Below are 10,892 nucleotides of genomic sequence, written 5' to 3' on the forward strand. Positions count from 1 at the left end.
AGGGCTTTAAACACTACCTCTCTGGTCCACTCAGCTGGTCCACTCACTCGCCTCCTATCCTGCTAAGGGTCCCCCGAGCACCTGAAGGGGGAGCTTTTGAGCACAGAGCCAGGAATGACCCCTGAGCACTGCTGGATGTGGTCTAAAGCTCAGTTGTGGGTTGGAAGGGTCGTAGAGGAATGAGAGTGTTGGCCTTGTTTGCAGTGATCCTGTTTTTGACCACCAGGAGGGAGGCCCGAGCACAGAGCTGAGAGTAGCTCCTAAGCAATGCTGGGTGTGATGTAGATACAATAAAACCTACTTCATGGGCTTTATTTTTCTTTGTCTTTTTGATTTTTGAGCCACACTCTGCTGTGCTCAGGGCTTCCTCCTGGCTCTGAGCTCAGCCATCACTCCTGGCGGAGCTTGGGGGACCACACATGGTGCTGGGGATGGAACTCAGGTTGGTTGCGTCCAAGGTCAGTGCCCGGCCTGCTATACTCTCTCTCCGACCCCTGTGACCCTTTGGCTTGTTTCGGGTGAAGCCAGAGGGAAGGGATTACCGATAAGAATCAGTTGACGCCATCTCCGTGCATCAGTGAGTTTAATATGAATTCTCAGTGGTCCTCAGATGGGCTGGGTGCTCTTCTTTCTTTTTTCTTTTGCTTTTTTTTGGGTCACACCCGGCGATGCTCAGGGGTTCCTCCTGACTCTGCACTCAGGAATGACTCCTGGCGGTGCTCAGGGGACCCTAAGGGGATGCTGGGATTGAACCGGGGTCGGCCACGAGCTCTGGCTCCCGGGAGCTTTTTCTGGTACACACGCTATCATCAGTTCCCGCCCGGTGGGCTAGGGGCTCAGTCTTCCTCCTCCCCCATCTCCTTCTTGATCCAGTCCACGTAGTTGAGTAATTTGGTGTAGAAGCCGTAGCCGTTGCCGCAGCCGATGCCCCAGGACACGATGCCCGTGGCCGTCCAGAGGTTGCTGTCCTCATCCTTCACAGCAAAGACCCCCCCGCTGTCCCCCTGGCAGGCGTCCTCCCTCAGACTCGGGTCCCCGGTACAGAACATGTTCTGAGAAAACACGTCCTGCCTCCCGTTCGCCCGGAGCCACCTCTCGCACGACTTCCGATTGGCCACCGGCAGGTGGACGTACTTGAGATCGGGGGACATCCTGTTCCTCATCACCCCAAACCCACTGACGTAGCCCATGAGCCCCACGTCGTACAGGGTCTCGTTCTCGGGGAGACAGATGGGGAGGAGGTGAGGGCCCAGGGTGACGCTGTTCTCCAGCTCCAGCAGGGCGATGTCACCCTCGAAACTGAAAGCGTCCTGCTGGACGTAGTCAGGGTGGACGATGACCCGGCGGACCGGGTGATGGGACAGTTTCTCAATTTCTTCTATGGTCACGTGGCCCAGGAACACGCTCACGGGCTTGTCCAGGCTGTTGGGATCCTGGTCCTGGCTGTCGGCCTGTCGGCCCGGGTTGTCGTGGTTCTTGGGGTACAGGGTGTGCGCTGCCGTCAGGATCCAGCGGTCCCCGAGCAGAGCCCCGCCCCCCCGCCCGTGGATGTTGGTGTAAGCCTGCCAGGGGAAGTTGCCCAGCTTGGCCCGGGACCCTCCAACGATGCGTTGCCTCTGTTCCACGGGGTTGACGGGTTTCCCACACACTGGAGGGGAGAGAGGCGGGAAGACGCGATGGGCCGGGGGGTCAACGCCAGGCCCCCTGCCTTGGAGGACTTCTTTCCCTGTCCCCTCTCCCCTACCACCTCCCCCGCTGGGCGGGCAGCTTCCTCTTCTTGTGCATTTCCTCTCGGGGGGGCTTTCCTGGCCTGGTCTGGCCTTCGGTTCCCCATTGCACGGTGGAAATGCTGCAATATCTGGCCGGCGTCCAGCTCTCTGGGTCCCTCTTCCCCACCCCTTCCTCCCAGCCCCCGAGTCCTTGGGTCGGGGTTCCGTTTGGTGTGTTGTCGATCTTTGGCGTCAGGGAGATCGCTCCAGTGCTCGATCACACGCAATGTCCTGAGTTCAACATCTCCCCCGCCCAACCCCACACGCACCCCCTGCAGCACGGATGCCCCCGAGATCTCTGCTGACTGCACTTCCGGGCTCTGCCCTGTGTGCCCTGGTGGTCCCCGACACTGCTGGACACTGTATCTTCCTGCCCTAACGTCAACTTCCTAGCCCGGTTGACTGAGAATGACTGGGAATTGGCCCCCCTGACTCCGTGAGCACCCCTGGGGCAGCAGCAAGATAACCAAGTGCAGAGTCCGTCCACTTGCTTGGTCACCCAATCTGAGCCGCCCTTTTCCGGAAATCCCGAGGAGGACCCCAGAGGTCTGCACTCACCTGGCAAACACCGGGGAATCTTCTCTCCTGCCAACTTGTTCTTCCAAAGGCCCTGGGCTGTGCAGGTAAATGTCCCTGAGGGGAGAGGGCTGCAGTCAGTGGGGGTGGGGGGGAGGCAGGAAACCCAACAAGCGTGGAGCTGGATGGGAGAGGGGAGAATCACAGTCACCATGGACGAGGGTCACAGAGAAAGGAAGGCTGAGAGGCACGAGACTGGAATAGCAACCAAGCTGTGTCTCGAGGGAGCACTAAGTTCTGATGCTAGGTGAGAAAATGGAATCTTGGGCTGTATTTCTGAGCAATCTACCTTTTTTTTTTTTTTTTTTGCAGGGTCAGTGTGAAACCCAGATCTCGTGCTTACAAGAGCTCCTCAGCTGTCTGCACCTTTGTGGTGGGATTATAGTGAATCACGGTACGCATGTTTGCAAATTTTCTGACCTTGTGCAGTGCTGGCTGCTAAGTACTTTATCTGCACTGTCACACATAAGTGCTGCCATTGACAGTCGGGTGTGACTATTTTCCATATTTAATAGATGAAGAAACTGAGTTGAAATAATTTTCACAGGGTCACATAACTTTTTTTTTTCTTTTTGGGACACACCTGGCAATGCACAGGGGTTATTCCTGGCTCTGCACTCAGGAATTACTCCTGACGGTGCTCAGGGGAACCACATGGGATGCTGGGAATCGAACCCAGGTTGGCCGCATGAAAGGCAAACGCCCTCCCCGCTGTGCTATCGCTCCAGGCCCAGGTCACATAACTTTTTAAGTGCCACAACCAACAGCAAAAGGAAGGGTGTCTGACTTCAGGGCCCAGTTCTTAAATAACACCCAATAGAACCTACACAAAATTCCCTCCACCGTCTCTGGGGCACCGTCCAAGTCTACCCAGCATTCTGTTCCTTTCTATTTTCACAAAGAAGATTTGAAAGATCATCCCAGTTAAGTTGGAGAGATGCTTAGTAAACCTAAATGCAGATAGAACATCACGGGATCAGATGTAATCAGGATGTAATCAGGACTCAATGTAATGCTGATGTAATCAGGAAATCCCACGAATGCAGCCACCTCTGCATTATGCTGATGGTGGTGGCAGGTCGGCTAGTGTTGCTGGGTGGTGGTGGCGGTGGTGCCAATACAGTGCTAATGGTAATAACGGTCAAGGAAGTGATGGTAATAGAGCTGGAAGTTAGAAATGATCATGGTAGTTGTCGTGACAGTGAGTGGTGGTTGGTGGTGGTAGTGGTTGGTGACACCATAATAGGGGTGAGCGGGTGGTGATGGTGATGGTAGTGGTGAGGTGACGAGGGTGCTGGTGGTGTGATGGTGGTGACACTGGTGATGTAATGGTGATGATGGTGCTGCTGGTGGCATTTGTGGTACTGGTGGTGACAGTGGCTGTGCTCCTGGTGGTGGGATGCATGCAGAGGTGGCAGTGCTGGTGGCGAGAGGGGACAGACTGTTGATGAAGCCCAAGTCTTCCTCTGCCTCAGCTCACGTGCCCCTTCCGCAGCCCTGTCTCAGGCGTCCCTCACTCCGTGCTCAGGGCCCCTGCAGCCAGTGCCCTGGGCTCCTGCCTTAATAGGATTCGGCTGGAAGAGAGCGCAGAGAGGGAGAAGCCCGCCACCCGCACAGTGCCCACCTCGATCTGGCTCGCTGCTGCCTTCTTTGACCTGCATCTTGTAGTAGGGCTCATTGCAGCGGTACTGGATGCTGGCCTGGTAGGTGTTCACCCCCTCCGCGGTGGTGTAAGTGAAGACTCCATTCAGCAGTGCTCGTGGCTGCCCACAGTCCCTGACTAGGAGAGAACATGGGGAGGTTCGGGCTGGGAACGCTGTACGGGGGGCCTCAGTTGGAGAGGAGCGGGCAGGAACGAACCCAGGGACAGGGCTGAGAAGTCAGGGAAGAAAGGTCTGAAGGGGCGACATGCAGCGGATGGAGAATTGGATGGCGTGACCTGTGGGTCTCGGGGCAGCTGTCCCCCTCACCGAGAGGACAGTTTCTAGGATGGAGCAGAGGTCGAGCCCAGAGACCCTCTCCCCTCTGCGCCTAGGGGGTGGATGAAACCCAGAAGCAGATACCCGTGGGCGCTGTGACTTACTCTGGCACCTGGGCATGGCACGATGCCATGTGCCGTCGTCCTGGCAGACAGATGTGAAGGAGTTCAGCACCTGGTTCCCCTGTGTGAGCCGAGGAGAGGCACCATTTAGTACAAGCGCGCCTTGCCTTCCCCCACAGCAGCAGAGGGGTGCCACAGCAGGGGTGATGTCCAGGGGTTCCTCCTGGCTCTGCACTCAGGAATCACTCCTGGAGTTGCCCTGGGGACCATCTGGGATGCCGGGAGTCAAACCTGAGTCGGCCGCGTGCAAAGCAACTGCCATACCTGCTGTACTATCGCTCCAAGCCCCAGTATTTTAATCTTTTAAAATTTATTTAACTTTATTTTTATTTCCTGGTTTTTAAACCACACCTGGAAGGGCTCAGGGCTTACTCCTGACTGCACTTGGGGATCACTCCTGGCAGTTCTCGAAAAACCCTACGCAGTGCCAGGGCAGGCTGGGCTCAGCCGTGTCAAGCGAAAGCCTTAATCCCTGTACTATCTCCCCACCCCCCAGATCAGCATTTGTGTTTTGTTTCTGTCGGGAAGAGGGGCACACCCAGTGATGCTCAGGGGTCACTACTGGTTCTGCACTCAGGAATTATTCCTGGGGATGCTTGGAAGACCGTATGGGGTGCCGGGGATGGAACCTGAGTTGGCTGTGTGCAAGGCAAACGCCCTCCTGCTGTGCTATCTCTAGCCCCCCCAGATCAGGATTTAAACAACTATGTCCAAAGCGCGGTCAAGTTTGAGGACTGATAGACCCAGCGACTCTTCTTGCTGAGTCTGAATCTGCTGGGGGTCGACCCATCTGAATTCCTCCTGCAATGCTGGACGCACCCTGGCCCCTCCAGCCTGGCCCCTTACCTCCACGAGCTGGTAGCCTTGCTTACAGGTGACAATGACGTAGTCTCGGAACTGGTACACAGGCTGTGGGTTCTGGATGATGCTGAACTTATCCAGGGTCTTGGGCTGAGGGCACTTGATGACTGTTGTTGGGGTGGGGTGGGGGGAACCGGAGGGCATGCTCATTTCAGGCCCCCTTGCCCTTCTCTCTCCCTCCCTGGACCCTCCCCACTGCTGGCCAGCGAGCCCCCTCCAGACCCTCCTTACTTTCACTGGTGTAATGCACCTTCCAGCCCCGACTGTCCCCGGAATCATCCGTGAAGAACAGCAGGTCCACGGAGTTGCTGCTGGTGTCCAGGTCCGGGGGCCGCTGCGTGCCACAGAACTCACCTACGTTCCTCCCGTTGGCAAAGATCTGGTGGGGGGAGGAGAGAAGGTCACCCTCCCATGGGGCCGGGGCATTGGTGGTGGTGAGGACCAGGCAGCCTGGCTCCTGCCTCGGGCTGGTGGAGGGGAAGAAGGGCCCCAGGACCCATCTCGACTTGGGGAGTTCATCCAGCCCATGGATGCCGGCCGGAAGTCGGGTGGCTTCGACCGGAAGTTGGGTGACTCTGGCCAGACGTTGGGTGGCTGTGGCCGGAAGTTGGGTGACTTAGACCGGAAGTTGGGGGACTCTGGCCAGAAGTTGGGTGGTGGCCATGGCAGGCAGAAGTTGGGTGGCCATGACCGGAAGTTAGATGGCTTCCACCTGAAGTGGGGTGACTCTGGCTGGAAATTGGGTGGCCGTGGCCGGAAATTGGGTGGCTTCGACAGGAAGTTGGGTGGCTTCGACCAGAAGTTGGGTGAGTCTGGCCGGACGTTGGGTGGCCATGGCCGGAAATTGGGTGGCTTTGACCGGAAGTTGGGTGAGTCTGGCCGGAAGTTGGGTGGCTTTGACCGGAAGTTGGGTGAGTCTGGCCGGAAGTTGGGTGGCCGTGGCCGGAAGCAGGGAGGGTTGGAGGGGCCCTGAGGAAGGGGGCAGCAGGGGACTGGCGTGGCCCTACCTGCAGCTGGTCATAGGGGCAGTGCACTTGCTGGTGGTCATCGATCTCGAAGGGCTCCAGGAACTTGAGGCGCAGCGTGAGGCCGCGCTCCACCCGGATGCTATAGTTGCAGCGCAGGTCGGGCCCGTAGGGCCGAGGGTAGTCCACGCTGGAGATGTAGCCCGACGCCTCTGTGTACAGCTGGCCGCCGCAGTCCACTGGGGAGCAGGGCCCCGAGAGGGTCACGGGAGGCCCGGCCAGCCCCGACCCCGCGCCCCCGGGCCCGCCCGGCCTCACCCTGGCAGGAGCGCCCGTCGGCCTGGAGGGTGTAGCCCGCGCGGCAGGAGCAGAAGTAACCGCCCACGTAGTTGTGGCACAGCTGCTGGCACGGGGGCTGCGCCACCTCCCCCAGGGAGTTGCTCTGTGCGGCACACTCATCGAGGTCTGGAAGGTTCCGGAAGGCGGAGTTACATCCCTGGAGTGGTGCGGGTGGGGGTGGGGGTGGGGGCGCTCACGGAGGGGTGGTTTAGGGACCAGGTCGGCTCCGAGACCCCCCTCACCTCTTTCGTCTGTTTTTGGGGGTCACACCTGGCCATACTCAGGGGTTACTCTTTTTTTTTTTACCTTTTAGGTTACACCTGGCGATGTACATGGGTTCCTCCTGACTCATGCACTCAGGAATTACTCCTGGCGGTGCTCAGGGGACCCTATGGGATGCTGGGGATTGAATCCGGGTGGGCTGCGCGCAAGGCAAACGCCCTCCCCGCTGTGCTATTGCTCCAGCCCGGAGGGGTTACTCTTGACTTTGCACCCATGTGCTCGGGGGACCATATGAATGCCAGGGATCGAACCCAGGTCTGCCACGAGCAAGGGCAAGTGCCCTCCCCATTGCACTATCTCTCCAGTGCCCCCGCCGTTCTGCACCTCTCCTGCTTCCTGGGAGCCTGGTCCCCAGGGATAGGCAGGGGGGATGGGGGGGGGGCTAGTTGGTGCCTCTGGTCCCTCCCTAGGGGGAGAAAACAGGGAAGGGCCAGGCTTGGGGCCCCTTTGGGATTCAAGAGGCCCCTTTTCTCCCCGCCCCTCTCTCCCGGGGACGGCGGTGCTCACCCACAGCTTGGTAGTAGGCCAGGAAGCCCTTGTAGAACATGGTGGTGCCGTTCTCCTCGTTGGAGAAGTCGGTGTGAAAGGTGAGCAACATCTTGTTGCCCTGGGACACGAACTCCGCCTGGCCGGGCGGATGGCCCCAAGGAGAGCCCTGCTGCCCGCAGAACCTGCCCAGGGTTTTCTTATCTGCAGAGAGCTGGTGGAGGAAGGATGCAGGGTGGGACGTGAGCTGTGAGTGCATACACTCACACACACATACACACAGACACACACACACAACCTCCTCCACTCTTCTGGGGCTTTCCTCTGTCCACCTGGCAGCTCCTTGCATGGTGTCCAGGGCCTGCTCTAGCTTGCTTCCTTTAGGGTCTGGCATAATCCAGACCTTCCGTTAGCCCTTCCCCTCCACCTCCGAAGACCACTGTCCCCCAAACCCTTCCTTCCTGCTTCCTGCACCGGAGGTCTCCTTTGTGTTCTGTCTGCTGGGGCTCCTTGCCTTGACATTTGGTTCTATCACCCCTGTTTCCCCCGCCCCCCGTCCCCATACTCACGTGGTTGGAGGATTTCTGGGCTCCAGAAGCCCGAGTATCATTTGTTCCCTCTTTTGTTTGTTTGTTTGTGTCTTGGAGCCACACCTGGTGATGCTCAGGGGTTCCTCCTGGCTCTGCACTCAGGAATTACTCCTGGCAGGGCTCAGGGGACCTAAGGAATGCCAGGGGTGGACCCCAGGTTGGCCACATGCAAGACCTTACCTGCTATACTACTACTCAGACCCTGGAACCTTGTTTTATAAAAAATGTGTTTACTTTCTTTCTTAGGCAGGGGTGGAGAGAGGTGGGCCACACCAGGTGGTGCTCAAGGGCTATTCTGGATCTGTGCTCAGGAGGGAACCCTGGCAGTGCTAAGGGGAACTTAGGTGGTGCTGGAATTGAACTGGGGTTCACGCTACTCAACCTTTACCTCTTGTACTATTTCTCTGGCCCCCCGAATCCTGTCTCTGTGGGAGCAGGCCGGGGCTGGGGAGAGTACAGGAGATAAGGCACTGGCCTTGCATGCAGTCGTTTTGGCCTGACCCTGGTTCTTTCCCTGGCATGGTCCAGGGTTCACTCTTGAGCACAGATCCAGGAACAGGCCCTGAGTACCTCCGGGTGCGGACCAACCTCTCCCAGATGTGGGTTCCCAAGGTAGCCCTGTCTGGTAGGAGGCTAGGAGGGCTCTGCTTTAATTGCCTGTGCTTGCCCTCCCCATGCTCCTCTGCTCCTGCCCAGGAGGCAGCCCCCGGACCGCCACAGAAACAGGGAGCCTGGGTGCCCCGGTTCCCAAAGCTCCCCACGCCCAGTAGAAAGGTTTGTCGGACTCTGTATCTGGTGCATTTCCTGACTGTGGTGCTCATACTGTTCCTCTGTCTCCCACCCACCTCAGTGCTTTGAGGACCCCTAAAACAATGGACACCCTGTCTGTATATCACCTGGCTCTCAGAGATCCACTAAGTCTTAGCTTTTCCATATACATGTATATATGTATACATATATACATATATGTATATATGTATACATATGTATATATACACACATATATATGTATACATATATACATGTATATGGACATATGTATACATATATATACACACACACATATATATACTGGGGGATCACACCTAGTGATGGTCCTGAGGCTATTCCTAGCTCTGTACTTCATGGATTCTCCTGGCTGTTCTTGGGGGGCCCCACAGTGCGAGGGATTGAATCCAGGATCCCCTGTGCAAAGTCCATTCTCAGCCTGTTGAATCATCTCTCTGCCCTTATGGTTTTTTTGGTGTGGATGGGGGGCACACTGGCAGTACTCCAGGGTTACTCCTGGCTTTTGTCTCAGGGATCACTCAGGTCAGCTCGGGGGAGCACATGGGATATGGGACACGGAACCTGAGTAAGCCACGTGCAGGGCCAAGTGTCCTACCCGCTGTACTGTCGCTCCAGTCCCTCTCTCTGGCCAATTTGTCACAATTTTAGAAATATTTATTTATTTACGTTTGGATTTCTCCAGCAGGTCCGGGGGACCCGGGGACCACACCCCAGGACTTATTCTGGGCCAGCCGGGCTGAATGGTGTACGCTGGGGTCTGAAGCTACAGGCCGCTGGGGCTCAATGGTGCTGGGAGTCCCCCGGGCTGCACCGGGCTGTGCTCTGGGCCATGTGGTGCTGGGGACCAAACTTGGGGCCTCGCATGTGCCAGGCCTGTGCTCCAGCCTTTGCAAACTCTCTCCCAGACCCGTCAGCTTTTCTTTCCTTTTGTTTTTTGGGACACACCCAACGGTGTTCTGGGCTTACCCCCGACTCTGCACTCAGGGATCACTCCTGTTGGGCTGGTGGACCCCTGGTACCATAGGGGGGTGGCAGGGATTGATTCTGAGCTGGCTGCATTGCAAGGCCAGTGCCCTACCCACTGTACTATCCAGCCCCAGACCCATTCGTTTTTCCAGGGCTGGTCTGCGTGCACGAGTGGGGAGCGTAATTCAGGGTGGTCCGGACACGAGGCCTCGGGGTCCTGAGAGTCCCGCTCGCCCTCTCCATCCCACCTTGACGTAGTCATAGAAGCAGCCTTCCGAGGGCTCCAGGTCGAAGAACCAGAAGACCAGCTTGACCCTGTACCCCGCGGGGACCGTGATGACCGTCGTGTTGTCCAGGTTGTTCGGGTAGGGCTTGGGGTACAGAGGTGAAGTCAGCTCCCCGAAGAGCTTTGGAGGGAGGGTGCTGGAGCCACCCACCCTGCCGAGCAGGACGGGCACCAGGAGGTATAAGAACCACCTGTTGAACGAGAGAGAAGGGGGTGGACAGCGGCTAGGGCAGGGCGCTAGGTGGTCACCCTGCTGGGCCATGTTCTCCTCTGCCTCCCTGGGCCTCACGGGAATGTTCCAGAAGCGAAGCCTGGTGTCTGCAGCCGCTGCCACTTGACCTTATGGGCAGTGCCCAGGGCAGGGGTCACCCCCAACCCCCAACCCCCCAGCCCCACCCAGCCCTTCATTTTTTGGAATGGGACCGGCCCTTGTTTGTGGATCTTGGAAAAGGCTCCGCAAAGGCTTCTGGGAAACAGAAGTCTGAGGCCACGTCCAGAGAAGGTCCCTCCTGGGCAGAAGGGGACCCCCCCCCCATCTCACTGCTCCCTAGCTGGGGTGAGGAAGGGGGCCTGACTGCCATGTCAGAAGGGGACAGGAGGGTCTGGGCTAGCCCCGGAGTAGGCAAGACCGGGGAGGGAAGGGGGCCTTGTCTCAGCCCCCCAACACACGTGGGCTGCCCCCCTCCCCATGCAAGAGTCTCCCCTCGGGCTCCTCCCGCCCCTCCCGGCCCCTGCTGCCTTACTCACATTTCTCAGCTCCGGGCTCCCCTCTCCAGCGTCTGCATTCACCCTTGTGGAGGGACAGAGCTGCCTTGCCCAGGAGGGAAGGGGAGGGAATGAAGAGGGGAGGAGGGGGACCATTCCCGGAGGAGTGTGGCAGAG

At 58.1% G+C, this 10,892-nt stretch overlaps 1 protein-coding gene across 1 annotated transcript; it reads right to left on the reverse strand.

Moving 5' to 3' along the window:
- Positions 1 to 314: 314 nt before the first annotated feature.
- C1R (complement C1r) lies at positions 315 to 10,892 on the reverse strand. Its single transcript, XM_004610637.2, has 11 exons — positions 10,758 to 10,892; positions 9,973 to 10,201; positions 7,401 to 7,593; positions 6,591 to 6,737; positions 6,315 to 6,511; positions 5,539 to 5,686; positions 5,293 to 5,414; positions 4,429 to 4,507; positions 3,970 to 4,125; positions 2,328 to 2,402; positions 315 to 1,648 (listed from the first exon to the last, which is right to left on the reverse strand). Coding segments are annotated over exons 1-11 (2,160 nt in total). The 5' UTR covers positions 10,760 to 10,892; the 3' UTR covers positions 315 to 836.

This window comes from Sorex araneus, chromosome 6 (assembly GCF_027595985.1).
Source record: "Sorex araneus isolate mSorAra2 chromosome 6, mSorAra2.pri, whole genome shotgun sequence".
Lineage (NCBI taxonomy): Eukaryota > Metazoa > Chordata > Mammalia > Eulipotyphla > Soricidae > Sorex > Sorex araneus.

What these genes read in the sequence shown, in the direction of transcription:
- C1R (XM_004610637.2), bottom strand. An exon ending in CGACGGGCGCTCCTGCCAGG is followed by an intron (nt 6,512 to 6,590) that starts GTGAGGCCGGGC and finishes CCTGCTCCCCAG; the next exon opens with TGGACTGCGGCGGCCAGCTG. An exon ending in CAGCAGCGAGCCAGATCGAG is followed by an intron (nt 2,403 to 3,969) that starts GTGGGCACTGTG and finishes CTCTCCCCTCAG; the next exon opens with GGACATTTACCTGCACAGCC.